At 35.7% G+C, this 27,944-nt stretch overlaps 5 protein-coding genes across 5 annotated transcripts; 2 read left to right on the plus strand and 3 right to left on the minus strand.

Annotated features, from left to right (window-relative positions):
• Positions 1 to 244: 244 nt before the first annotated feature.
• On the minus strand, positions 245 to 6,112 carry LOC113496355 (serine carboxypeptidase-like 51). The gene is made up of 9 exons (XM_026875539.1): positions 5,608 to 6,112; positions 4,722 to 4,972; positions 3,585 to 3,684; positions 3,017 to 3,147; positions 2,687 to 2,797; positions 2,257 to 2,575; positions 2,089 to 2,166; positions 1,603 to 1,751; positions 245 to 1,131 (listed from the first exon to the last, which is right to left on the minus strand). Exons 1-9 carry the CDS (start codon positions 5,669 to 5,671, stop codon positions 1,027 to 1,029), a joined length of 1,308 nt encoding a protein of 435 aa, XP_026731340.1. The 5' UTR covers positions 5,672 to 6,112; the 3' UTR covers positions 245 to 1,026.
• A 615-nt stretch (positions 6,113 to 6,727) lies between these two features.
• LOC113496673 lies at positions 6,728 to 8,572 on the minus strand. The gene is made up of 4 exons (XM_026875962.1): positions 8,122 to 8,572; positions 7,785 to 8,046; positions 7,293 to 7,487; positions 6,728 to 7,014 (listed from the first exon to the last, which is right to left on the minus strand). The coding sequence occupies exons 1-4, from the start codon at positions 8,158 to 8,160 to the stop codon at positions 6,743 to 6,745; spliced, it is 768 nt and encodes a 255-aa protein (XP_026731763.1). The 5' UTR covers positions 8,161 to 8,572; the 3' UTR covers positions 6,728 to 6,742.
• A 1,573-nt stretch (positions 8,573 to 10,145) lies between these two features.
• Positions 10,146 to 14,417, plus strand: LOC113496674 (programmed cell death protein 2-like). The gene is made up of 8 exons (XM_026875963.1): positions 10,146 to 10,449; positions 10,536 to 10,702; positions 10,813 to 11,007; positions 11,188 to 11,300; positions 11,536 to 11,660; positions 11,964 to 12,117; positions 12,311 to 12,464; positions 12,658 to 14,417. Exons 1-8 carry the CDS (start codon positions 10,342 to 10,344, stop codon positions 12,944 to 12,946), a joined length of 1,305 nt encoding a protein of 434 aa, XP_026731764.1. The 5' UTR covers positions 10,146 to 10,341; the 3' UTR covers positions 12,947 to 14,417.
• Positions 14,418 to 16,049: 1,632 nt separating this feature from the next.
• On the plus strand, positions 16,050 to 17,447 carry LOC113496536 (uncharacterized protein CG16817-like). Its single transcript, XM_026875792.1, has one exon. The coding sequence runs from the start codon at positions 16,170 to 16,172 to the stop codon at positions 16,662 to 16,664; it is 495 nt and encodes a 164-aa protein (XP_026731593.1). The 5' UTR covers positions 16,050 to 16,169; the 3' UTR covers positions 16,665 to 17,447.
• A 356-nt stretch (positions 17,448 to 17,803) lies between these two features.
• LOC113496535 lies at positions 17,804 to 27,931 on the minus strand. Its single transcript, XM_026875791.1, has 23 exons — positions 27,905 to 27,931; positions 27,575 to 27,702; positions 27,261 to 27,369; positions 26,966 to 27,022; positions 26,592 to 26,778; positions 26,326 to 26,426; positions 26,063 to 26,155; positions 25,856 to 25,888; positions 25,694 to 25,729; positions 25,554 to 25,604; positions 25,150 to 25,279; positions 24,850 to 24,988; positions 24,647 to 24,773; positions 24,011 to 24,244; positions 23,002 to 23,926; positions 22,552 to 22,701; positions 22,343 to 22,469; positions 22,056 to 22,192; positions 21,833 to 21,856; positions 21,528 to 21,683; positions 20,417 to 20,872; positions 20,010 to 20,269; positions 17,804 to 19,921 (listed from the first exon to the last, which is right to left on the minus strand). The coding sequence occupies exons 1-23, from the start codon at positions 27,919 to 27,921 to the stop codon at positions 18,211 to 18,213; spliced, it is 5,388 nt and encodes a 1,795-aa protein (XP_026731592.1). The 5' UTR covers positions 27,922 to 27,931; the 3' UTR covers positions 17,804 to 18,210.
• Positions 27,932 to 27,944: the final 13 nt, after the last annotated feature.

Genomic DNA, 27,944 nt, shown 5'->3' on the forward strand with positions numbered 1-27,944 from the left:
TTCCAATGGTGAAAAACTTCTTAAATTGAAATAATGTTTGGTTTCCTTAAAATACGAAAAAAAAAAACGCTGAAAAGTATACCCTATTAGCGTGGTGCTTGAGTTGTAAATGATATAATACAAGTGTATATAAAAAATGTGTCAATATTATTAAAATGACCATTATGTTCGTATTGTACATGTATATAATATTGTTTGTATAATAATTATGAATACGTAATCTGGACATTAAAAAGAATTTTAATATGGACGATGGCTTTTTATTTCGTTTAAAAATAAGTACAGGTTTCCTTTTATATCTAAATTGTACTAATTATAAAAGAATTTAATTCTTATATTATTTATTGCATTATTCATACTTTTACACAAAATATTACGTTTCACGCTAGTAAGGTACGATTGTACGTCACCACATCAAATCCTTTGCGCCCGACGTGTCGCGGGTTCGATCCCCGCGTAGAACAAGCGTTTGCGTGATCCACGAATGCTTGTCTTGAGTCTGGGTCTTTGTGCGTGTGATTTGAATTCTTGTGAAACCTTTCGTGCCACAAGGATACAATTTCTTAGTGCGAGAGTCGTTCTATTGAATAAGGTACAAAATATCTTTCAATGGAGACTTAGTCGAGCCTTACCACCCACCCAAATTTTGCAGTTGTCTGAAAGAGCATCTCTACGCCGTGCGCTGTCAAGCTTAAGTTAACTTCAAGTTTCAGTTGGGCTCATGTAAGCAGTTATATATCTAAGCAACACGGACAATTATTTGAAAACCTTTTCAAAATGTTCCTTCTCATTATGAGATATTACTATCTGCTGATTACACTGTTCCTGTTTATTACTCTCAGAATATCTTCTAAGAAGCAATGAACAGATATTAAAAAAGTTTCGCATTACAAAGAGCCAATTACATGACAATTACAAATACACATTTTATATTAAATCTTTGGTAAAATTGGAAGTGCTATCCTACCGAGGAGTTTATAAAAACTTATTCGGTAAACTTATAAATAATTTCACTGTTTTCATATGTTAAATGTTATTTTGTGTTGGTTTTTCTCGATTCATCGTATTTTTCGTATCTTCTATGACGTAATCCAGTATCTGTTCCATTGCCTCAGGATTTTCTTCAGGTACCTGGAACGATTATATTAGACAAATGAATAAAGAACTTCAAACCTGTAGCCACACGTTAAAAAAAGAACTGGTAGGTTTTACAGTAATTAACTCTCTATGAAAGAAACTGCAATCCCTAACCAATGGCGTAGCGATGGGACGGAGGGGCGCGGTCCCCTCCGAGCGCAACTATCAGGAGGGCGGCAAAATTAAGAAAAGGCAAATTATCATGTAAAATTTCGATATTCGCGAGCGAACAAAACATAAAGAAACCAGTGTAACTTAACTTCGTAACAAATTAAACGAGCTTTTTTAGATTCGTAGTTTGGGCGCCAATGTGTGAATCCGCCCCGGATGACAGTGACCCAAGCTACGCCACTGTCCCCAACTGCTAAGTTAACGTATATCCTTTACAAATTATTAGTTATAGTTTCCTAAAAATAATAGGGCGTTTAAAAAAATACGAGTTTAAGAGCGAGGAGTGCAGCTTACCCAATGTCCAGATCCAAAGACCCACCAAAAACTCAACCGCCTCGCCTCCTTATAATACCCATTTCCTCGTCCACGTATCGGATGCCTCTTGGCTAAAGCGAATTCTCCAGCGCCGTGCCAATTTAACTTATGCACCCAGTTGACTGCTCCTACAAATATTATTATTGACTTTGAAAAAAATACTTAATGGAAAAGGCTAACATTTAGGAATTCTTCGCTAGAGGCGCTAGTAAGGTTCTTATAACAAACACATGTTAAGATACATGATGTTCTAAATAAATAAGTGAAAGCTTGCTAATTTTAAATTTATAGGGTTTAAGGTTTCTATAAAATTAGGTGAATGTCAGAATAAAACTTAAACACCTCACGCGCCAGTAGCGACAACTGGTGAGCACATTCATATTTGAATTAGAATAATACAGAATTTATTAGTTTAAATTCTGAATCCCAGAACTATCTGGAAGACCCAATACTTTCTTAACTTACCGCCCAAAGGTGTGACAACATCTAAGTTTCCGTTATAAATCGCGACCTTCAACTTCGTGCGATCTAAAATGGATTCCACTAAAACATAAACATCACATCAGTTACGACAAAAATGAGACAATGTTTAAAAAAAAAATTAACTATGTATTTAGTAAATTTGTTACTTACAGAAAGAAACCGAAGGCACTAAAAAGCTTTGCTTCAAATTATGATAAGCTTTCAGCGATAGAAACGACCAATTCCTAGTTTGATTAACTCCAGTTAAAGTCGGTTTCACATATTTGTTCATTTTCTGTTCTAGTTCTTCTAACGCCGGGTAAGGGCTAGGAGCATAGACGTTATTAAAATTAATTTCTCCCTGATTGTTAAAAGTACTAAAGAGAACCTCGTCTAAATGATCCGCTGCAGAATCATTTGTTTCTATAGACCGAACGAGCTTCTTAGCTAGTCTTGATGACGTCAAATATAAATTTCGATCAATCGCCCCCTAAAATACACAAAAGTATTGTGACAATCTTTAGTAGCTTACTTAATAAGTACTTAAAATGTTACGAAATCTCTGAATAAAAGATAAAGTTGAACAAACAGAAATACTTACCGAGAGATACAGCATGTCAGGTTGCACTGATATGCTTTCTTTTGGATCTACCCAACCGCTGCCAATGCCGATTCCCTTAAAATTCATTTTTAAGCTCTTTTTCTCGATTGCCTGTAATAGATATGTTAAATACTGGTTTAAAAGTATTTTCTTTTGTTCTTACAAAGTGTCATTATTATTTATTAAATTTTTGCTTTTAAAATAATTGTCTCCATTTGCAAGAGTCCCATCCATTCTAGTTTTTATCTGAGCAGGCTGCTTATTTTTTTATCCCCTTTTGGAATTAATACAGTGTATAGTAATAGGATACATTTGGTGCGAGATACGTACCGTGTGTAAGTAAAATGCCAATCTTGGGCAGATTTTCCCGCCGTAACTTTGACTAAACAAATACGTTGGTGCCTTCCGAAAGGTTTTGTGTCTTCTAAAGAAAACTTTTATAACTTTTGAAAGATCCATAGCTGAAAAAAAAAGCAAAAATTATAATTGTGTAGTAAGTGAATAGGTATGTTTTTACTTTGAATTAATTAAAACCTAATTAAGTCTAAAAAAGCCTGATAAAATTGAATGACACTCGATCCTTATTTTTACTTTTTTCCGGTATTAGTATTAGTTATAGCAGCAACAGAAATAAATCATCTGGGTAGCTGTCTAACTATCAGATAACAGCGCCTCACTATTCAGGTTCCGTTTTTACCCTTTGGGTACGGAACATCTACCCTCTTCGCAGATCTCGCTTCCACAGTTGCGATGTTTAGTGTAATATTAAAAACCCTCGTTTAGTCGCTAGTTTCGCCTGCCGCCGCTCTACATTACTCGTCCACTCTATAACCAAATTCAAGGAAATACTAATTCTACGTTAGTGGAACTATTGTCTTTATAAAGATAATGTTCTTACCTACTTCTCGATCAGTTTTTGCATATAACGTATTATCAGTGACATAGCTAAATCCAGAGCCAACAGGATGATCGATAAATAACACGTTTCTCTTTTTTACCTGAAAACATAAAAATAAAACGAGTGATATATTTTTCCCCGTTTTAAATTGGAAACACCATGAACCCAAAACAGAAGCCATGAGAGTAGGTAATTAACGTCAATTAAACTGATGACAATAAATAACATCCTCCACATACGTCACATATGGTTTGTAAATAATATTCTGTATTTTATTTTATGCTCTGTAAATTACGAGAGACACCGCAAAAAATTACACTGTGTATGAAACACCCTGTCCGATCCTTGAAGGACATTTTAGTGCCCTGCCAGACGTGCTAAAAATATGGAATAAGATCTAGGTCCTATTCACATAACTTCAAAATACATTTCTTTAGCACAACATTAACGACAAATGTTCCTAACGTGTAAACTAACAAAACTAAATTTTAGTTAGCTCATAGCTGAACCTACTTTTTATGATTTTTAGTTTTCAGTGCTGCCACGGGTGATCTGTCCGATTTTATTTTAAATTATTGAATTGATTACATTATTTTTAATAAAATTCACAAGTAGATACTTAATCATTTTACGCAACACACCTAGCTTAGTACTTCAGAATAAAATTATATGGACACCATGACATTTTAATTACGCTTAATTATAATTTTATTATATATTTTATAGTAGCTCCGCGAACCTTGTCCGCTGAAGTCATAAATAATTAATGTTTCCGTAATGTTATTGTTATCATGTGAGAAAGCACGCAAAGTATTCATTAGATTAACGACTGCCATCCATAACAACTTGCGTATTATCCACGTGTATAACTATATCTCTCGTTAAACCTTTCAGCTGTATTAAGTCCAAAAATCTGCAATTCATTATTTTACTGACGGATCCTCCCACCCTAATGAGGTAAAAGTCGAGAATATCGTAAATAGCGCACCAATACAAATAATTTAAACTTTGTGGGTTCGGTAAATCATTACTCATTAACTGTTCGTCGGTAAATATGTAAACAATGTTATCCTCATAGATAAGGAGTTATTTTGAAGCAGGACAAAATACCGAAATCATTTCAATACTTTCGCTTACCCAAGTGTGGTTTCGGGGTTGCATATCCATGGTTAAAGGGCCTAATTCGGCAAAGTTCCCGATGCCACTAGCTGCAAAGCCTGGACCTCCTTGTATCCATATTATAATTGGTTTGCTTCTAGCATCAACAATTGTCCCTTCTGCATAGAAGAACCAGTAGAAGGCATGGGCCCCTGGACGGACTTGCACGTAGCCGTGAACGCTTTGCCACTGCTTATTATTCTTTTGTGCTTCGATATAAGGATTAATTTCTGTAAAAAATATTTTATAAACATGAGTAGTGTATTAGTAGTAGTCCAGTGAAGCAATGTAATGTATAATTGTGCTTAGGTATCTACCTAACACTCCAAAGCCTATCCAAAGAATTCGTGAAAAATAAATTACCTAACAGTATTAGATAGGTTCTACGTTCAGGACATTCTGACAGTACCGAGTATTTAAGATTCTATAGTATTATCCAATCATCCTTGGATGTACAGTAAGTATCAAGGGGATGTACTAACTGTGAGTTGTTACGTGCGTCAATGCGCAAAGAGGATAAAAGATACCTCCCTGTGGAACACCCAAACGCTTACGTGCCTAAGTCAAAACTGTATGAATAAATAATTATCTTTTGTATCATAGCCTTTGGGGGACTATACAAACAGGCATATGAACGGATAAAAATAATAAGTCCTTCGATTATTCTGAAGTCCAGTTACGTTTATCTGTCTTTACCAAAATTTAAATTAAACTAACAATTAGGTATAGAGCATTGAAAATATTTTAAAAACCTAACATTAAGCCGGTGGGTAAATGGTAGGCATTTTTGATAAACGTAAGTATTAAATACAAAAACTAGCCGTAATCCTAAAATAATAACTAATTAAATAAATAAATTACTTACCTTCCCGCACAAATTCAGCCATAACACAAAATATCGTGGTAATCCATATTATAAATATGTTCATTTTGTACTTGAAAATAGAAAAATAAAATAACAATACACTGAGTTAAAAATTCACATGACATGTGCTCTTTTGTGTCACTTGGAAACGATTAACACCGTTTTAAGTGAACGCCATATGGTGATATCATTGTACCTAGATTCCTCTAATGAATTAATGAGGCGTTTCAACGAAAAAAAATAGATATATATATACGAGTATATCCGTAGTTTTAGTGTATGTCACGCGCTTCCCATTAGTGAACATGGTGTATCGCGTGTTGGTAAATTGCTAAATATTTTGTACTAATTTAAAATGTTTAATTCTCATTTTTGCTAGACAAATAATACAATGATGCTCTGCGGCTGCTTCTCAATGGCTTCTCTCTCTTTCGAGGACCTTAACTGAACCTGTGACTAAGTACTTATTGCTGCCGAAATTATGCCATCTCCTTTTTGTAGGAGATATCCATTGGAACTATTTGTACTTAGTATAATACGTTAGTTCCTAGGCTTTGGGACTGTGAAGACAAATAATTAGCTCTATAATCGCCGATGTGACATACATGCTGACCATCGTTTAATTAACCTACACATACACACTCAGTAATACGGGTATAAGCTAACCCGAGGATATAATTAAAACTACTACAACTAGATCCTTTTGTGTTTATGTTACGAATGTGATGACACTAATGAGTAACCTTCAAATTGCTATAAAAGCAGTAATAAAACTATGCTGAATATTAATGTGAATATCTCTTTATGTATTCCTTGCGAATGTCAATGTTACTTTGGAAAGACAAGGACAATCAACAAAGACCTTTCCTCCCTAGAAAGGGCGATAAGAAGATTAAGTGCGAGCACTTCATACTGATGTACCAAAGAAGCAATTTTTTTTATATAATTTATTGGGAATCAAATTTGAGGAACCAACCTTTTCCTTTTATCATGCAAGTTGTAAAATACCACCAGAATTAATACATATATTGTTTTAAAATTCTGCTTTCATTTCATCATTCTCGTAATAAGTAAAATCTTCAATTAACTTTAAATAGGTTAAGGTAAATAACAAGTGCCATAATGTCATCATAATTTAATGGAATAAGAGGTCGAAAAATGATCCGAAAATGTTTGGAGCATGATGCGTTTGTTGAGAGGGCTGTGACCTGCTGAGTCTTCTGTTAATATGCGCGTCGTTTTTCGGGAAACGGACGTGGTACCCGTGCTTTCTGCGTATCGGATCTTCAGTGGTGGGTCTAACAGTGGGGTATCCAACTATGTGCCCAAGAGCACCACCAATAACACCCGGCCGATAAACTGACTGTGGTCTGTCGTAATAATTTTCTTGAACTGGTTTTATGTGATCTAAAAGAAAAAGAAGTATTTAGTGTCTCATGTAATACAAAAAAATATTTGCTTGCATTTTAACTAAATGCATAGTCAATATCAATATCAATAGTTATCAGTCTCTGATTATGAACAGGCTTGCTGGCAGCCACTTAAGCATGAATGCGTGGCGTATTTATTAAACTAGGTACCTCCTAGTAATAGGAGTAAGTAGTAGTTTTAGTCACTAGAGTATGTTCGCATACACAATACGTTTGATACGAACGCGGCCTTAGGTATTAATCTCATTCACTTACTTGATGAAGGTCTATAGTAATTCGAGCCATAATTCCCTTCAAAATTGTAAGGAGGCCTTGTTGGTCTGAGTGGACGATATGGCGATGAAGGATATTGATTTTGTCCTGGGTATTGGTTTTGAGAATTAATATAGTCATTGCCGAAAAAGTAACGATCGTTCCTATCCTGCTTTTTCTTCTGGCCGCCTGGTGTAACTGTAAAGAAGAGAAGATGAAGGTAAGTAAAACGTTTCTTATGACTGCACATGTAGAGTCATGTGGTAGATTCGATCCCCGCGTAGGACAAGCAGTGTGATGCACGAATACGTATTCTGAGTTTGGGCATCTTAGTCATTTTCTGGGTGACTTGAATGTTTGTGAAACCTCGACACAATTATTAAATTCATTACTGCGGGAGTCATTTTTTTGCTTGGAAAACTATAGTGCTTGCTTTAAATTCAATTAAAAAAGAAAATGTTTAGGAAATAATTGTTATAAAAAAATGGTACTGACTAGAGCTTAGATCCGTTTCATCGTAATCTTCTATTTCTCCACAATCTTCCGGATCTTCCTCCTGAGGTGGTTCTTCTAAATCGTTATACGGATTGGGTTTCTGTGGCCGCCGGGGTGGTACAAACAAGTCGTGTATCAAACCGAAGGTCCGTGGCCCGCTCTGTTCCCAGTCAGCTTGTCGACGATGTGGAGCTATCTTGTTCGTCGGACACAGACCAGGATTCACTGTCACCGCATTTAACTGAACCACTATCAACAACACCTAAAAAAATAAATTTTAATTGAAAAAGACGACACTTGCAATAAAATTATCCACTTCAATCAGATATTTACGTACCGATGAGAAAATGTAAATATATTTTTCTACGGCAATCATATTTTATCAATATTATTAACTGTATAATTAAATAATTGAAATATTTTTTAAACCAACACTTTTCGCATAAGTCTGACTTGTTTCTGACGGTCGCACTATATCACTATTGTTACCACGACTTTGGGGCTCCCACGCAGGAGTGAAATATTTCTATATAAATGCTTAGGCAATGACCACTCCTTATACGAAAGTCTAAATTGGGTCTTAAACATCTGCCTTATAAAGACTAATCCGTAGAAAATAAATGATATCTGATGTAACGAAATTTTATTTGTTTTAACGGTTCCCAAAAGTATCGAGCAAATTACCGTAAACCCCGATTGCAAATTGATCTTAGTGATAACTACACCTATTTATAAGGGGCCTTTTAGTCCTTTCTATGTTACCTTGGCACTCATGTCAAGCTCCATCGACTACGAACCAATAATTAATAAGGCTTATTCGTTCGTATAAACTAGGACCTAGCATTTGGTAGGTATCCATATCAAGAGACCATTAATCAAATAGTCTTTATAACTCTTTTTCATCTTCCTAAGGAGGTAGGAATACTGGGTAGCCGTCCGAACAGTGCAAAAAAATGGGTAAGCGCAGGCGACCCCGCCATCCATTGCGGCAAGGGGAAGAAGGTTTAAGTGTAAGATTTTTGTTACCTACGACTATTCAAACAAGTTGTATAATAGACATAGGTGTATAAACGAAGAAGCGGACGCGATAGAGAATACAAAAGTGTAAAGTGTACTGCGTCGATAACGTACATTTTAAGTAATTTTAATTAAACATAAAAACAATTACGGATATATTTTTGGAACAGAGGAAAAAGATTTCTCATGTACCTACTCCTTATATTTCTCATTGATCTATGCTGTTTATGTAATTAGCATCCTATGTAAGGATAGACAATACTTCAAGTCGAAATAAAATAACTGCAAGTTAATTAGTGAGTAATTGACAAAACATTAGTATTACTTGTTTATTTTACGCCTAGTATATGTTTATGGCAAGTAGATAATATATTTTTTGTTTAATTATTCTAAATATTATAATACTTATTTTGTACCAAGATGCCGTGTCCTTCTGCTTACATGATTAGGATACGACAGTCATATACTTACATCACGTCATGCGTCGTTGAACTTTATACTTTTCGTAACGGCAAGTCCTTTTTAGTGCAACAGTCATGGATTTCGAAATACGTTATTCCCAAACTTGTTACGTTAAATTTTGGGTTTTCGACGAATAATTTCGTAACTATGTGGGTTGATTTGATAAAAAAATCGCATACAATCATCTTTTCGAGGACAACTTTGTTTATGACCTACTTTGTATTAGCTAATTAACATTATTTTTTAACCGTCGTTACTGAAATTGGTAAGTGATGTGTGCTCCATTTAAGTAACCAAATGTATCGATGTCATTGACATTTTCTATTATGGAGTACCTGGGTAGCTGAGTGAAGTTTCTACATCATTGGCTGAGAAAAGCACTACGCTATCTTCTGCAAGTTCAATCTCAGCGTAATGTAACTGAACTCAAAGCTGGACCTAACCCGAACTAATGTTTTCTTTCTCTGTCGAACAGACACCTAATCAATGCAGTTTATTTTGTTTTGGACACTACCTATGAAAAAATGCTGGAGAGAGGTGAAGAATCCCTGAGATACTATCAGGAGTAGCGGTCCGTTGTTACGGTCTACCACGATAGTTAGGTATCAATAAATATGTGATGAGATGCGAATGCAATTAATTATGTATATTCCAAAATCAAAAATACAAAAACGGCCATTGCAATACAGTCACTTTCCAACTTATAGTCATGGTTCCAGTATTATATTATCTACATTAGATAAGTGAGCTCTTTCTTGAGCAATAAATGCATTTTTTTTAAACTTATCCAAAGAGCAATCTTTTCTGAACCAACCTTTTAGAAATGGAAGTATTGGAAGTTGGAACCGCATGGCCACTGTTTAAGATGTCAACTATAGATTATTGAATCAATTAAAATTAGACGCTTAGGTTTTATTTATTAAACATTTTAGTGAAAAAATACCGTTTATTTTCAACTTTCCTCAAGAATTTCTTATTGGCACTTTCGCAAGTAACGAAACGTCTAACCTCCAATAAAAAAGTTATCTTTGACATTTCGCTCATACGATTCATTGATCTAAAATCTGTAGAAGTAATAATGGCAAAGCAACAAGGGAAAATATATTTAGGATACGAAGATGAAGCGATTAGTGATAAAAATCATACCTTATCAAACTATGCGGTGAACAAAATCGGAGGATTGCCTGTGAGTTTCATCAAGTTGAATCTATAAATTCATTAGGGACCACATTTTGGGGCTTTGTTTTGAATTTGTATTTTTATTTTGTGCAGGACTGGCCACCTCTGGAAAATCTACAGTTTCCTTCTAAATGTCCATTGTGTGGATTACATAGGTTACTTGTCGTACAATGCTACGCGCCCCTTGATAATTCCGTGTATCACCGAACTTTATACGTCTTCGCTTGTATAAATCCAAATTGTTGGATTCAGTCTGAAAGGTAAATTAAAAACACATCTTACATTAATGATTGACCTTAAAGAGAACTTACTGCATAAGTTGTGCTACGTTTTAATTATTATAGCTTCTTTGTACTTTTTATATTTCTAGTTGGTTATGTGTTCGAAGCCAGTATCAAGATAAGTCTACAAATGAGTCAAGTGGCATTGTGGCTATACCCAGTGCTGGTGCAAACCTGTCATGGTGCTCTGGTGCTGATGAATGGGATGAAAATGATAATGACACTGCCAATGGAAACTTAATGAATATTGATAATGCTCCTAGCCCCAATAATGCTATGCAGAGGTATGACGGAAAAGAAAACTTCTTCCTTTTCTTTAAAAAAAAACATTTTCACTCTTTACTATCCAAATTCCTTTTCCCTAATTCATCAAAACCAGCCTTGTCAGAATCAGTGCAAATCATTCCGCTACCTTCACTTTTTGTATTAAGACAATGAATCATACCTTTTTTTCACTTTTGTAGAAATTCTGATGAAGATGAAGAGAGTAATTCGTTTGAATTGGAAACAGTTGAACAAGCTTTAGGGAATCTCCATGTGTTTGATGCACACAATGCCAATATGTCTCCAATACAAGGTATAATAATTGTTGTTTGTTAACATCATATTTTTTTGTATAAGCTTTAGAAAACACTTACGAATTTTTGTTCAGTGAAGTGTATTAACCAATATACACTCTACTACTCGGACTATACAGACAAACTTGGTTCTCAAATATAAAATTTTCTTTTTTATAATTATTTTATTTCCAGAACTAATAATAAAAACTTTCTTTGTTGTCAAACTTAAATTAATGTCCTTTCATATTCTAGGTGCCGTTGGTGCTATAGGAGCACCACCTGCAGCCGCAGAGCTGGAGGGGGGAGATGAACCCGGATTAGTGTCTGTTGACACTCCTACAGCACCAACCAATGATGTTGAAGCATTGCTGCATCAAGTAATACTTTTTATGTAACCATATAAATGTCATACACCAATATATCATACATATATATTATTATAGTATATACTATAATATATTATTAGAGATAGAAAAAACTTTGATACTTTTCTTGCTTCTTCCCTTCAGCTAAGGCGGAGGAAGCAATTCAGATTGAAGGAATTCTATAGGAGACTAACCTTAACTATAATATGAATAATGAATGACTGCCCAACAATATTTTATAATTGTGGATATTATGGTTTACTTGACCTATATCAAAAACTTTATTAATTTAAATTAAACTGTCTTGTTTTCCAGACAGCGGAGTTGCCTCATGATTTACGAAGTCGCCTTATGTGTGGACCATTACAGTTTGTGCCAAAATTTATATATGTTGAAGAAGAATGGATAAGCTTGACTGGAAATGATGATAGAGTCAATTTATTGCTCAATAAATATAAGAGAGAGAATGGTAAATCATTTTGACTTTAAAAAGTAAAAACAAGTCCAAGATCACTGTTAAATTTAAAAGAAATATTAACTCTACAAATAGTCAACAGTAGTCAGTTACTGTCAGTTTATGATCTTACATTGTTCATCGACTATCATTTATTTTTATGCTTAGATTGAATGAATGAAACATGGAACCATTAATTACATTTTAGAATTGGATGTCGGTGGTGGTGACCGTGTTGGTGCTGCCGGAGCCGGAGGTGGCTCGGATGAAGAACCATATGAGGAAGCAACTCCTTTACATGGAGACAAGCTATTCCATGCCTTTATAACTCGCCTGAAGGAAAATCCCGGACAAATACTGAGGTAACAAAAAACAATCTTTAAAAAACTGAAACCAGCACATACTTGAACTATCTGGACATAGTTTAAAATTCGAGACCACCTAAATATACCATCAGCCAGTACAGTTCGCAAAACAAGCTATACTTGTACGATGATATCAATTTACAAAATAAAGGATGACATTTTACAATAGTTTTCATTTAACAATTGGCAGGTATTCCCGGGAGCAGTCTCCAGTCCTCGGCGCCCCACTGCCGAGTACTGCGAGCACGCCGGAGTCTCCCAGTGTGCCGACAATCTGTACTCGCTGTGGTTCTCGACTGCTCTGCGAATTGCAACTAGTTCCAGAGTTCGCAGAAACATTGCGCTTGTTGCCTAGCAACGCGCCTCTTGCACATCTACACTTCCTTTCCGTCCTGATCTTCACATGCTCGCAGAGTTGCTGGCAAGCGTCCGATACACTTGTCAAAGAATTTGTTGTATTCCAACCCGAAGTTGTTTAAATTTACATCTTACCTACTAGTTGTAAAGATGAATAATTATGCTTTGACAGAAATATGCGCTGAACGTAGACTCAAATTGAGTTATCCGATTTACCAATCAATAGGTACATTCACTCAAGATATTGTAATTATTGTCTGTGAGTGGTTACATGACCGTCGATCAAATTGTTGACCGTCACCATCAACGTAATGATCTATCGTCTTTCAGTTCGTGATTATATTGTTAATACTTTTTAAAATTTTAATGTTTCATAAACATTATTTTGACTTCCTAACTCTCTCTTTTCAAGATCCTAAAGGATTTTTATATTTATTGACGTTTAAGAAATTAAGTATTTACTTTCATAGTTGATTATTGACTCTAAAGACGCTTTATTTATTGAATTTAATATATGAGTGTTTATGAAACAGTAATTAATTCTTCACTTCTCTCTCACGATTCTATTAAATAGGAAAATACAAAATATCTTCACTTTCAGAGAACACAGTACACGAACTATATCTGCATTTACTTATAAATCAATTGTACCGTTTTTGAAAAGTGGATAAATAAACAATTTGTAAATATTTGAATTACTATATAGATCTAATCAAACTTAAAAATGTCCATGATTAACTGCCAGGTAGAAAGTAAGTTACTGAATGAATGTAATATAGGAAACTATGCGCCTTGACCTTAAAATATATTAATTAGGTGAATATTTCCTTAAAATACTGCATGTTACGCTTTCTGCCGCACTCAATAACGGTCTTAGACTGCAGAAATATAAAGCTTCGTAAATAGGTACTACTTTCAAAATCATTCTGCTCTCAAAGTTCAGTGAATCTTTATGTTAGTATCGTTTTTTTGGTATCTCGCTTCGTATTCATTAAATTCTCTTAGTGCGGCAGTTTAAGCTAATAACATAAGTCCTTGCCAAATTCGTATGTACTTGCTATGATATTAATATTATTCTATGATACAACTGTTTAGAATACAAGCTTCTTAAAATGAATAAAGATTGAAGAAAATAATTATATTCAAAGGGGTGAACTTTTCTTAATTTTGCAGTACTTTCGATAGTGATTAATCATTGTGTCTTAAATGTTATATATCTAACATGTAGCAACTCTTATATTTATTTTATGTACCTATAAATTTAGATCGTAAGTAATAAAGTAGTGTCGTCAAATAATTATTTGTTAATTAATCAGTGTTCATAAGTGTGTTGAAAGGAATAAGAAACTTACAGGAAAGTGGCGTAGAATGGTAAGGGGTTTATGAATGCTCAATCTAATTATACATTTTATGTCTATTTTCAACTGTTAACTTGTCCCATCTCAGTAATTAGTAAAACTGTGATGTCTTAGATACTAATTAGGTATCATTAAATTTATTATCCGGTCCATGAATATTAAAATTGTGAAATCTGTCAATCGCTGTGGTCTTAACTGTGGAACTTTTAAAATATATATATGTTAGTTACCCATAGTTAAATGTGTTTTTTTTTTTGTATTCATTCATTTTTGTTTTACGAGGACAGAAAAAATCTGTTTATTTTGTAAAAAATAATTATGTGGTATCTAGTCAATTCAATAAATACTCATTTAAATATGGCGAATATACATGAACATCGCCGCCAGATGACTTTCAAATGGACTTGACGCCTTAGAGCGGGCTGACTGCTGGACCGACAGTTTTATCCGACCCAAGAAGAGGAGAAGAAAGAACTGTCGGATCTAAATTGGCATTTGAGAGTATATTGGCATGCATATCAATAGCGCCGGTCACCATTCGATCCGATAAAAAAAACGGAGCCGACACCATTTCTCTCGCTTAGCGCCGTTCACATTTGTCGGAACCAGCCACCTGCCACCATTCCATCCTTCAAAATGGTAAAAAAACTTGAAAAAAGGTACAAATTGTTTTTAGGGTTCCGTATCAAAACAGCAAAGAACAGATTTGTGCTACCATTTTCCGAAAGTATTCCAACTATGTTGTTGAAACTTGGTAAGTAGGTATGTATACCACCTATACTGTGAACTGAAATGTTTTATTATCAACCCCATATTGGTGCATGGTTTTAGAATGGATAGGTATTCAATAATATTGCGATTTCTTAAATAATTTTATGTGCCCCCCCCCTCCCCCCTTAATGTGTCTAAAACGGTCGGCAACATCTAGCCTAGTATGAAAGCCAAGTAGCCAACAACCGACATCGATAGTCAGTCGAAAGGGAAAAGACCCGGGGAAAATTGGTCGGTCCATCAAAACATTTCTATTGTGTAATGTGTCTGCGACATACGCTTAAGGCGTAACCGCACGCAATCGCTCGTCGCTCGTTTACAGCGACAAATCCGATCACGTGACCCCATTTTTAAATTTCCCGCGACCCGAAAAGTCGCTGCTTCATGCAGTCGCTCGTCGCTTATTTTATATTTCCCGAAAAACAAAAAAAAATATATCTGTAATCTAATTGTGAACTGGCTATTATGTAGAAACAAGTGTGATTTTTTAAAAGTTACATAGGTACATTTAAACTTCATAAAACTGTACAATGAAGAAACAAAATTATGGTTTATAAACATACATTGTGTCCATTTTACTAATATTTTATAAAATGTTTTAAAGTATTTACCTTGTCCGATTCCATTATTTACGGGAATAAATTTAGGGACCGTTTGCAGCACCACTTTTATATAATTTACATCGACTTGCCTCGACCGCTTAATTTTTTCTTTTCTTTTCTCTATTCTATAGTGTATTAATTACCTATGATCTTTTTTTTTCCCAGCGACAAAGTTCAACATTTTGAGCTTTATCGCTACATATCACATGACCAGATTTGTCGCTGCAAACGAACGACTGCAAAAGCCGTAGCTCAACATTTTCAGCTTTGTCGCTACCTTTCCTGCGACCATATTTTGTCGCTTATTTGAGAAGCAGGATATTTAAAAATGGGGTCGCGTGATCAGATAGCAAGCGACGAGCGACCATGAGGTTACGCCTTTATACTCTTCGATGTAAATATAAGTCGAATTTTTAGTCGAGTTATTCGATTACCGAAAAAGATTACAGCAGATGTTGTCATAGCGGAAGCTTCTTTTTTATCTGTGCACCCGTTTTCCATAAATGAATCGGTGCGGCGAGGCGGCGGCATAGAAAGACTATCAATTTTCGTGAGTCGAATAGTAAATCTAGTCTAGAAGTTCTTAGAAGGATTAAACTGTAATAATTTTAAACATGTCTAACGAAACACCAGTGCCTCCTCCCGTTTTATGGGCCCAGCGCAAAGAAGACGTTTTTCTCACGTTCAGCATCGAGTCGAAAGATCCTACAATTAAAATAGAAAAGGACCGGGTTTATTTTAAAGGCGTTAATGCATCAGATAATAGAGTTAATGAGGTGACTATACAATTGTATGAAGCAGTAATCCCAGAAACCAGCGCCTACGTAAATAAAGGTAGATGCATAGAAATGATTCTTCTGAAGGAGAAGAAAGACGCACCTTACTGGCCATCATTAACAAAAGATAAGAAGAAACCACATTACCTCAAGGTAGATTTTAATAAGTGGAAAGACGAAGACGACGAAGAGGAAAACGGTGGAGGCAACTCTTATGACATAGAAGAAATGCTGAGAACAATGGGCGGCGGTGGAGGCGACAAGGCTGAGAAACCGTCCTTCGATGACTTAGAAACAGATTCGGATGATGAAAATTTACCTGATCTTGAATAGGGGAGGCCCTCAGAGTGATAAAACTAATATTTAACACATGGAAGTACATTATGTATAAGGTTTTTACAGTTATAATAAAATCACTGATAAAATGAACATGTTACATTCATTTTATTCATTGATCTTTGCCTTTGTAAAACTTACAAATTAGCGAGTTCTAAGTTAAAAGTGAAAAAGTACTTAAAACTTTACTTTCAAGAACAAATATTTGGTTCCAAACACATTTTACTCTGAAACACTGCAGCAAGAGATGTCACTAGTTGTAAATTATGTCAAATGTAATAGATTTTAATGATTTGTAATATCTTTGTGCCTTTCATTATTATTCAATTGTATAAGCAAGTTAGTCTTGTACAACACTTAGGAATAAAGTGTGTTGTGTGTGGCCTACAGCTCGTAATCTCTAGTAGAACTCTTAGTTAAAAAAACCCTTACTTAGTTCTAAAATAATTATAGTTAGCATAAATGGTATGTTTTGTTTGTGACGAACAATGACAATATATTATCAACAACTCTTAAATTAAATGTTAAGACATTGGCCGCCATAATATGCTTCATATGGCTTCCCAAAGTCCTTGCTCAAGTCCATATTTTAGATCAGTAATGTGTTTATTTTGAAAGTAAGTACTAATGTTGAAATATAATAGGTATATCAAGACGGATGGCCTTTAGGAAGTACTGTAATTTTGTTATAAAACAAATGTTTCTAACATGCCAAAAAATGTAAACCAGATTCTGAATGTAATGATATATTCAAATAAACATCCACCGATAAAAATATAATGCTATGAAGTATTGACTGCATCTGGAACCTTCTATTTACATAAAAAAAAATCCCATGAACCGATTTACTGAGTACTGTAGGGCGGGCGATAACACTGCGGTTTGGAAAATGGCGGTTAACAACATCCTACAATAGATACGTTGCTAGGAACAGAGTAACAAAATTTAATAAATCAATGAACCGCAATAATAAATACGTATTTGGTATCTCATATCAATTTCGGGGGTATATCTGTTATCCGTCCCAATCACAGCATTGTCGAACTCATAATATATTAATGCTCATACAAAAATAAACAAGGCAAGCTAAAGTTGAAAGAAGAATGGAATTGCGATATGTTCACTGAAAGGAGGAGTTTTCAATAAATATTTTATCTTGTTATTTGATCGTCTTCGAAATAGATGTCGCTACTAGATTTAAAACGTGGTTTTATAGGTTATGTTCTAAGTCACAAGGAGCCGACTTAAAAACATTCGATGTGCCGATTGCGTTTATTTGCATACTTTAATGATACAATTAACCACTCAATAAAAAAAAACCTGGCCTGTTAGCAGAGTAGTGTTGCGGGTTTATTGTTTCTTTTTTTGGACCTCCTTTCAACTCCTGTGATATTTAAAATATTATTTCGATTAAAGCTAAAAAAAGTTTGTCTTAAATATTTAAAACCGGCGTTTAGGAAAGCCGATGCTTGGACAAGCTGACTGGATAGATTGTACGGAATAAGGAATGTTAGGTAAAAATATAGAAATACAGCTTTTAAGTTTATTTACTCTTTTCATCCACTTTTACTGAAACAGTGAATAAATGAAATTGTTGTCCATGTCTTCGAATATTCAAAGTTATTGTCATACAGTAAATCAGTCTATTGAGGCTCTCGCATTTCAATATGTATGCCGCTCCCTGACCTGGACTAAAAATGGGCGCTCCATAACTTTGACAATCAAACATAAAGTAAGATGCACCAGTCTTTCCAAAAGCCAAGTTTTTAGTAGGGCTGATAAGTATTCCAAGTGTATTCTTTTCAAAGAAATAGGATAATGCCTTACTTAAATTAAAACGATCTGGTAATAAATTGTACATAAATCCAAATATGAGTTTGTCAAATTTAACTGAGAATGTGAATGGATACATATCGTCAAACTTGGGCTCTAAATCAGCAAGTTCAATCTCGTGGTTAGGTGAAGTGCCGATTTTAGCCGCACATTTTTTGTGATATTCATTGCCACCAACCACAATTCCATCTATTAATCCACTGGTCCAGGCGCTAATATTACATGCCTGGGTCATTGCAATGGCTACTACATTTGTTGCGAGATATTGCTTTCCACGTAATGGTTCGTCGAATCTCTTATCCATTGGATGTATAGTTCCCCACAAGGAGAACAGATCACCGGGGAATTCGATGTCCCAATCTTTCCACATAGTTTTTGGTGTTTTACGTTCAAGTCCTAAGTCATTCATAGCACTCATTCTTGACCACGGAACTGCTGGTATATTTAACCAGTACATCTTTTCGTCCACAATAGGCTTTAATTTTCTTCGCTTCAAGTATGGTAAGTTGGGGTTTTCATCGGGTTTAAACAGTGGACTTAGCCTATAGTTCAGAGCAGAATGCCGAGGTGCCGTCTTTACTGAAGTCAACTCAAAAGTGTAGAATTCGGGGCTGTCCGCTGTGCTTCCGGGTAGAACTTTTCTGATTCGCCGTATGAGCGCCTCCATAGATCGATACAATGTCCAAGAAGCAACTGGGTTTCCTGTCCTAGAACGTTTATTTTTCACTACTTCCTCCTTTACGTCTTCACTTGGTGGCGGGTAAGGGTCAAAAAGGTGGTAATATCCTTCAGTCTGGCATATTACCATACTGCATTGAGGATATCTGATTATAACGTAACGAAGCCTTTTTAACACTGCTTTCAAATATTGTTCTAATCTTTTCTCAGGGTTCTCGTTGACAACAATTATTTTCTTGATATTTATATTTATAAATTTACCGTCCAATATAACATTTTTAATAACCCTTTTCTCGCATACGCTTAAGTTTGTTGCTTTCTCATGTATTTCAAGACCTTTCTCAATGCATGTGTCTACCATGACGTGATCCCATGTTCGAATAGGATGCATCGCTGCCATTAACATAGCGATTAGACTGACAAAGTGACATGACTTTACGTCTGAACTTGGTTTTCTGAAGTTCAGTGAAGTGGTTCCTTCGATTCTGTAAACCCCGTCAACGAGCTGATATCCAACAGTAGTGTGGCTCTTTGCCTCTTTCGCTTCAACCGAAGAGCGTTTGACTCCGTCCACGTCTGCTTCTATGACTGTAGTTTTGGATTTTTTGGATTTCGGCTCTCCAGTTTCGTAGTCATAATCGTCAGGCAATTTTGATCGAGGTTCCTTTAGAAGTCTCCTGACTAATATTCTACTTAGGATAAACTGTTGATCATCTGACTTTCCATCTTTATTAAAATTTACTCTGTAAAGATACGAGCAAGATAACGAACGACATAAGAGCATACAGTTATATTGAAGTAGTTAAGTGAAGTAAGAATTTTAATATTTACCTGCTTACAAGATCGTGTAACGTTTTAAAACGTAAGAAACAAGCTTTTCCTTTACTACCCTCTTCGTCTCTCAAACCCATTGCATTACACGGGCTGCCGTCGAAAAGATAATAAAGTCCGTTCCTCTTGAAGAATGCGCAACTGTACGCAGCAGTTGTGATCATTCCTCTATCATACTTATGGAAGAATTTCCGAGTCAAAATATCTTCCATTTGCCAGCTAGGACCTTCTCCCACCACGTCTATGTTAGCCTGATATGCCTGAGAATAAAAAAAATATACATTTCACAAACAGCAACTACTTAAACGCCCTGTAGTAATGAATAAACCTTAGGCGGATCACCAACGAATCCTTACAATTTTACAGTTTTTTAGTACAGTTATAATATAAAATCAGGCATTATATACCTGATGGCCAAGTGCAATCTTCGGTATAATATGCACGGGAGCCAGTTGGAACTTCTGTTGTTTATTTTCATACAGTCTTTTGGCAGTATCGACGACAAAATTCACAATACCAGGGGTCCAAGTGTTAATAGAATATTTGTAGGAGGTGACTATAGCCATAATTGCTCCAAATGGAAGTAAATCGATTGTTTCAACAGCTCCGGGTTCTGATACCGAGCTAGTGCCTCTAACAATCTGCGAGTTATCTGGTAAGTCCTTAAAGTTAGTTGGTTTTTCAAGCTCGTCCTCTCGTGTAACCGACTCGTACTGGTCTTCCATCAAAGGAGGAGTCATTTTCTTTCGAATTTGTCTTAGCTTGAAGCGGTATTGAGCGTCTTGTGTGAGTAGTACACGCCGATCGACATTCTCAGCCGGTAAAGTTTGGACTTCATCTTCCGCAACTTGCATAGGAGCCAGCTGAAAAAATATTTATTTTATATTGAATACAATTTGAACGGAATAAGCGAACAAGCACATTGTGGATCAAACAATTTTCTGTAATATTTATTGAAAATAACAATTGTTGTAGCTGATTAATTACTAATGCTATTTAAAAGGAGGTAAAAAGGTTTCTTAAACATCTTGGAGTAAATTAAGTCCGGATGATTTTGAGGATGTATGCGGTATTCATTTTAAGACATTCTTGAAGTTGGATTAATACTAGCTTGGACGAATATAGCTTCGAGACATATTTTCCATAAAACTTTTGTTGATTTCATTTTTCGAAATTATTTTTAACTCATTTTTTGTTATAAAATGACAGTTTTCTATTACGATCATGTTTGCAAAGCGAAACCCAGAGACAAAGGCTTAATTTTAGATCTATCATCGAACGAGTTCCTTTAATAAAGAAGTCCGGTAACTCTAGTTAGTACCCAACCTAAACAAGGATATTTAAAGTTCTAATATCAATGTTTATAAAATCTGTGGAACTGATTTGTTTATTCGGTTGGTCACGAAACTAGTCGGGCTACCCCGAGAAACATGCCAGAGTAGTCGCGTAATCAAGTTAATATACATTTTTACATTTATACGAGTGACATGTTTGAATGTCATAGGTTAAAATTATTACCGGCACTTCAGGCTCAGGTTGCGGGGACGGTGGCGGCGGAGGCAGCGGTGGCGGTAACTCTTCAGCTTTCCGCCTCGCCTCTTCCTCCGCTCGTTTCCTCTCCTCAATTTCCTTCCTTTTCTCTTCGTCTTCTTCCTCTTCTGCTGCTTCTTCTTCCTACAAGTGTGATTGATTAAACGGATGTATGTTTAACGGATGTGTGTTTTACAAAACACGTATTATTTATTCTAGTTATACGCCAACTTCTACGTAGTCGAAAAAACGAGCAACACAGTTTTTACAATGTATTAAATTTTAATACTTACCGCTTCCTCACCACCTTCCGGAGGCTGGAAAGGATAATATTATTTAGTCATCAAACATTTATAATATGGTGGTTGGTAAGAGCCGCTGGCAGCAAACAAAGTGAGAAAAAGAATTTGCTGCCACTCTCGCTCTAGTAAATGACGCCTCGGAGTGATAGAAAAAGAAAGCAGATGGCTCAAACCCATACAACTAGCTTTTAGTATAAATAAGTATGTGTTGTACCGGCATTGGTGGTGGGGTAGGCGGAGGAGTGGGCTCCGGATCAGGGTCGGGCTCTGGGGGCTCATTAGTCTTGTCACGAGGCTTCGGCCAAGGAGGAACCACTTGCGTCACCGACACCGTTGGCGAGTCCAAATTCACTGTGAAGAACATACTTATATGTTCAAAACTCCCATGGTATGGTAGAGTTACAATCAGATAAGGTCGTTTCGTGTATTTCAAAAACAGATATGGAACTACATTTAATTCTACAACGTAAAACTATTGGTCAGAATGTGGGAAAATCTTACCAAACTTAGGTTCTTCTGGTTCATCAACCGGCGTTTTATATCTCAAAGGTATCGGGGGTAAATAATCGTCTTGTACGCTGTCTACCAATGATATGATATCACCCATTTGCTCCTCATCAACATCAGGCTTTAAAGTAAATAGTACTATTAGCATTATGCCAACGTCACATATGGGTACGGAATATTAATAAATATAGAAATATTCATACTGCATCAGTTTGTACTCTCTCTACAGTCTCCACTGGAAACACATCGTGAAAGATCTCCATGCCGTCGCCATGACCTTGACTCATTTGCAAAATTTTTCGCTTCTTCGCTCCAGGTAGTTGTTCATCGCTCAGTGTACAAACTATTTGCATCTGTAAATAAGCTTCGTTTACTATGACTAGGAACAAGACAAGTAGTACCTACATACTTGGGATTCTAGCAAAGCTACTCTCCAAAACTGGTTTGGTTCTGTTTTTAATTTTGATTCAATTCCCGATTTGGTCCTGCTGTAGTTGAACCAAACCAAGATTGAGTAGCGATCGAGTATTATCAGCAGCTGAAGCTCTCGGTCGAGCATAATTAAAACCCATGCTCTTGTATCAATTAGCTCTAGGGTCCAGGTAAAAAAACCTGCTAATGCTTTAATGTAGTAGTAATTTCATCTATTTTACCTTAGGTTCTTTTTTCTTCAGTTTTAACACTTTGAAAGCGTGTACATAAAATTGTGTTGTTGATGGTAAATAGTCCCAATTCTTAGAGATAGCAGCCGCCAAAGTCTCCGGATTCAAAAGCATCATGCAACAAGCCTTCCCTCCTTTCATAGATTTGAGTCCATCAGTGGTTCGTGGATAAGGATCAAATAGATAGAACATATCTTTTTGCCTCCATATTCCTAGCATATAATTATTAAACTCCAGTATTCCACAGTTATACTCGTGACTAAAGAACTCCTCCAAACCAGTTTTAATATTAAATAAGCACTCTTTTGTAGTAAACAGTTGACCTTTTACCCTCTCTCTATAAATTATAATCTCGCAAGAGTAAGGGCCGACTGTTATTTCATTGGGAATGTTATCTATTGTCATATCAATCATTACTTTTGGATGTAAACAGTCCATGTAGAGTTTATTTCCCAAACGTAAAATTTTGTCCAGCGTCTTTGAAAACCAAGTGTTAGGTGGTGATATTTTGGCGTATGTCATCGCTACAATGGCTATAGGCAAGGCTTGTCGGAACTTAGCATCTTCAAAACATCGATCTCCTAAATGCATATTCGCATTGACGATAGCACAGTTTTCATTCAGGATCCTGTATCCCATCATGGCCTTTTCAGCCTGGGTGAGCTCTTTGTCAGATTCGAAATCTTCATCGCATTTTTCATCAGCCATTTTTAAAACTTTTACAGGAGCTAAAACAAACTTTTGGTCTTCCAAAACGCTGCGTGCTAAAAGTATTTCGGCAACTGACTCAATGTCTTTGACATTCATTAGAGCTGCTTGTCCGTGAGCAAAATTGGAGTAAGCTCTTGAGTCTCTTCCTGCTGCGTCGAAAATGTAGTAACAGACTCGATCTTTCCAAATAACAACTTTGAGGACCCTAATAGAGATAAATGTATTTTTAACCAAGCGAGGTAACTATTTTTATAGCAGCATCATCACTTTTAATGTACGATTTACTTACCTGGACAACAAAATCCCAGATCTATTTTCCTTGAAGAAAGCCTTCAGTCCTCTACACAAGTTATATACCGTAGGATCTAACGACATCGTGTAGCCCACAATGTCTGGTTCACATAACAACACTTGCATTCTCTTCCCATTCAATACTAAAATTTGTTTCTTTCCAAACGGTAATACTTCACAAATTCCTTGGACTGCCGAGTGATCATGAACTTTGTCTAAGCACTGAATGTACCTAAAAAAGAAATTTTAAGTCTGCCACCACTATGAAAAAAGTGACGTCTATTCTACATTTATCTCTCATATTCTACGACTGCACGGATAGCCGAGTGGTTGAGTTCGTTACGCCAAACCCACTGAGCGCGACGTGTTTTAGGTTTGACTTTGATCCTCGTTAAGTCAAGCATTTGTGTGATCTATGTCCGCTTGTCCAGAGTATGGGTGTCTTTGTGAGTGTGACTTGAATGTTTGTAAAACCCCCGCGACACGAGGATTAAATTCCTTAATGAGGAACACTTTTTTCGGCTGACAAGAAGTGAAATAAACTTCTTGGGCAATGTTTCCAACCCAAAACAATAAAAAAATGTTGAATAGGGGTTCCTCATTATGAACATATATAAAAATAAAAGTAGTATACCATTGATCACCAGCATCTACCAAATTGTCGATAAGTTTCATGGTCCACTGCTTAGGATGATAATGAAACGCTAAACAATACGCCATAACACTCATGGTCAGGGCTTGACGACCTCTTGATCGTTGACCTTAAATAATTACAAAACATGAATCCCTATTTCTTCCATTTACAACTTTACGATAGCGTTTGACTAAGTAACTCACCGAATTTATTATCATACATATTGAAGGATCCCGTCAAAATACCGTAGTGAATGTCGGGTTTTCTGTCTTTAGTGCAAGGTATGACGGTGAGAGAATGCGTTTGTAATGTCCCTCGTTTTAGGTTCATTGGTATATGAACCTGTAAAATAGAAGCAGGTCAAAAGTCTGTTGGTTTCTTGCGGAGTACCACAGGGAGGAATCTTAGGACCACTATTTCTTATCTCATTGCTATGAGTAGTAATAATCTTTCAAAAAAAATTAAGACATTTTTTAGGTTACAGCTAGAAACAATTTCCTTACATGTTCAGGCCTCGGTATTTCATCAAGACCGCAAACTGAATCATCATCAGTAAGAAACTTCTGTGTACCTCTGGCTCTTGGCTTACCGTCGGTAACGCCACCAATATTTGTATACATTGATTCGGAATATCTGCAAAACCAACAAATGGTCATTAAGGCACAGTTCAAACACAAATATTAATGACGAGTCATGATTTTTATTGTCTATTCTAAATTCTAATCTAAAGATGTATTGATTTAAAATATCGCATGACAGCACAACTCGCAGCATTTTGCATCAAGTCATGGCCGTCTCTACTTCATAGGTGATTTTGTAGTTTATTTAAAAATATTTGGCTAATACTTATACTCTTCATATCATTTGAGACCTATCCTATTCACTTAAATAAGTATAGTAAACTCACTGTCTACTTCTCCTGCTTGCTTTCCTTCTCTTTAAAGACAATTCAAACCGTCTGAAAATTAAAATAAATAAACCCATTAATTTAATAGAATCACTAAAATGAAAATTGTTTGTAAATAATACATACCGATTTATACATACCTTTTCTTTCCGGAGCAAGATTTTCTTTTACAGACTCTGAAATAAAAAGAGATATTTAATAATATGGGCAATGAACAGCACAGTTCAAATCTCTAGACGTTACGAAATGGTCTTCTTGTACGAATCTTATATGGATTTTGAGAAACATTAGTTCCTACTTACCCTCCCTTGTAGCAGGGCTTGTTTTTTTTCGGTCTGGAATAAATATAAGACAAAATCTGTTAACAAACCATGAACCACGCCATGAACTTTTAAAGCAATATGTTGCTTAGTGCTATGCGCTACAACAATAACACCACTACTTTATGAGCGCAGAACTGTTTGTTCGAAAATAAAATATATAAATATAACAATTAAAAATAATATTACTTAGGTTCGATTTTTGATCCAGGAATATGTACAACATCGGGAACAAAGTCTGGATCTCTGTTCAAAACAATACCGCTGTGAGGCTTGAACAACCTGAAATTTAAATGAGTTAATATACAATAATATACATTACCCAAAGCGTAAAGGTAAAATGAGAGATAACAGAGACGAAATGTTGGGAATAATCTAGACCAACTAGTAACAAGACAGCAATACGTAAGTAGGCAGACAAAGTTTCAGATACAAAAAATCTGAGAACTTACTCAAATCCAGCTTTCGGAGGCAAAGGTGGCTTCCATTCTGCTGGTTTGACTGTAGCCTTTTGGGCTTGAATCACATCTCCACTTGTTTTCGGACTAGGTACCTATAGGTACATATAACAAACACCATTTATAAATATATTGCGCAATGAAGAAGACAATATGAATATTTTATGCATAGCCTTATAAAAATGTTGAGACTTTAGCTGAAGACTGGATTTAATGGGTTGTCTTTCTCCCTATCTGTAAACAAGTAACAAGCAACTTACGCTTAAAATTGATTTATCAGAAGCTGTGTGTTTAATAACAGGCACTGGTGACGGGAGCAATATATCCCCCGGCATCAGATCGAAGTATCGAACGCGTTTCCTATACTTCGACCTTCGCCGCTTCTTCAATATACCAGCCGACTCATCTTCATCCGAAGTAGAAACAAACTCGAAATCTGCAAACCGTCTGCACGAAAACAATTTAATTTATATTTTTATATTTAATCAGATCCAGGGGGACTTCATAGATACCGCCTCTTAAAGCAGTATTATTGCATTTGTGGGAGTAGCAGACCCTCCTCTACAACTGCAACTCATGCTTTATGAGCTAATAGTCCAACAGTTATCTAGTATATTTTGTATGTTTGGCTTACTTTCCATAGGCAGAATAAGAAGGTGGCTCCACAGGACAATGGCCGATATACTTCAATCTGAAACATATACATTTGTAAATTATTTTTTCCAGAAGCCGCTTAAATGCAACCAGAAAAAGAAATCATTCACAAAAAAAATGTGCATAGGGTGTGCAAAAAATGTGCTTACCTCGAAACTGCAAGTCATGTATTTAACTCAAAGAAACGGCGGTGAAATTACTAAGCTGACTCTCTCAAGAGTATTTTTTTTTTATAATTATAGGTCCTCATGGCTATAGCCAAAAGCTATAAATACCTTGTATGCATAGACGGTTTCATTGGAACACACGTATCTTTATAATGAGGAGGTTTAAACTGTTTGGTTTTGAATTTAGGCGGTTTCGACGGTTTCCTTTTTCTTGCGTCTGTAATTTTTAAACACAAAAGTGGTTACATATTGCCTATAACATCTAATTATAGATAAAACGACTGACGATATTTGCATGGATAGAAAAATGATATAAGGTCATCATAAAAAAACCCAATGGGCGCACATGTCGCGGGTACAATCTACGCGTAGGACAAACATTTGTGTGATCCACTAATGCTTGTTTTTAATCTTCAACTTACTGGCAACCAAGTCGACAAATGTAAGAGCCTCAATGATCTCCGCCACATCACTGGGGTCGGTTCTTGGGGTCCTTTTTACTTTATGCAAACGACATATTTTCTGTAAATCTGGAGGACATATACAAGTTCTGAAAGCGAAAATAAGTGTCTGTTTTACAAAAATTAAAAAACATGTCTTACAAAGATATTTGTTTATATCGAATACAATATTTGGAAATGTTACTCGTTTCAAATTAGAGGGGATTTATATGGGTGATTATAGGATATTTCCTCGAATTCGATATGCAACACTAAAGTAAAAAAGAATAGATAATATTGTAAGTTACTTACTTTTTCTTTTTATTCATTTTCAATGTTTGTAATGTATTTT

This window comes from Trichoplusia ni, chromosome 8 (genome assembly GCF_003590095.1).
Source record: "Trichoplusia ni isolate ovarian cell line Hi5 chromosome 8, tn1, whole genome shotgun sequence".
In the NCBI taxonomy this organism is placed as follows: Eukaryota; Metazoa; Arthropoda; class Insecta; order Lepidoptera; family Noctuidae; genus Trichoplusia; species Trichoplusia ni.

Excerpts from the sequence above, each read along its gene's own strand:
- LOC113496355 (XM_026875539.1), bottom strand. The coding sequence starts at position 5,671 with ATGAACATATTTATAATATGGATTACCACGATATTTTGTGTTATGGCT. Across the intron at positions 2,167-2,256 it reads AGTGCCTTCGGTTTCTTTCT|TGGAATCCATTTTAGATCGC; the intron begins GTAAGTAACAAA and ends TTTATGTTTTAG. Across the intron at positions 1,752-2,088 it reads TGTTGTCACACCTTTGGGCG|GAGCAGTCAACTGGGTGCAT; the intron begins GTAAGTTAAGAA and ends TAATATTTGTAG.
- LOC113496673 (XM_026875962.1), bottom strand. The coding sequence starts at position 8,160 with ATGATTGCCGTAGAAAAATATATTTACATTTTCTCATCG. Across the intron at positions 8,047-8,121 it reads ATATTTACATTTTCTCATCG|GTGTTGTTGATAGTGGTTCA; the intron begins GTACGTAAATAT and ends TTATTTTTTTAG. Across the intron at positions 7,015-7,292 it reads TTACTATAGACCTTCATCAA|ATCACATAAAACCAGTTCAA; the intron begins GTAAGTGAATGA and ends TTTTTCTTTTAG.
- LOC113496674 (XM_026875963.1), top strand. The coding sequence starts at position 10,342 with ATGGCAAAGCAACAAGGGAAAATATATTTAGGATACGAAGATGAAGCG. Across the intron at positions 10,703-10,812 it reads TGTTGGATTCAGTCTGAAAG|TTGGTTATGTGTTCGAAGCC; the intron begins GTAAATTAAAAA and ends TTATATTTCTAG. Across the intron at positions 11,008-11,187 it reads CCCAATAATGCTATGCAGAG|AAATTCTGATGAAGATGAAG; the intron begins GTATGACGGAAA and ends TCACTTTTGTAG.
- LOC113496536 (XM_026875792.1), top strand. The coding sequence starts at position 16,170 with ATGTCTAACGAAACACCAGTGCCTCCTCCCGTTTTATGGGCCCAGCGC.
- LOC113496535 (XM_026875791.1), bottom strand. Across the intron at positions 27,370-27,574 it reads ATTTGTCGACTTGGTTGCCA|ACGCAAGAAAAAGGAAACCG; the intron begins GTAAGTTGAAGA and ends TAAAAATTACAG. Across the intron at positions 24,989-25,149 it reads AAATACCGAGGCCTGAACAT|GTTCATATACCAATGAACCT; the intron begins GTAAGGAAATTG and ends TCTATTTTACAG.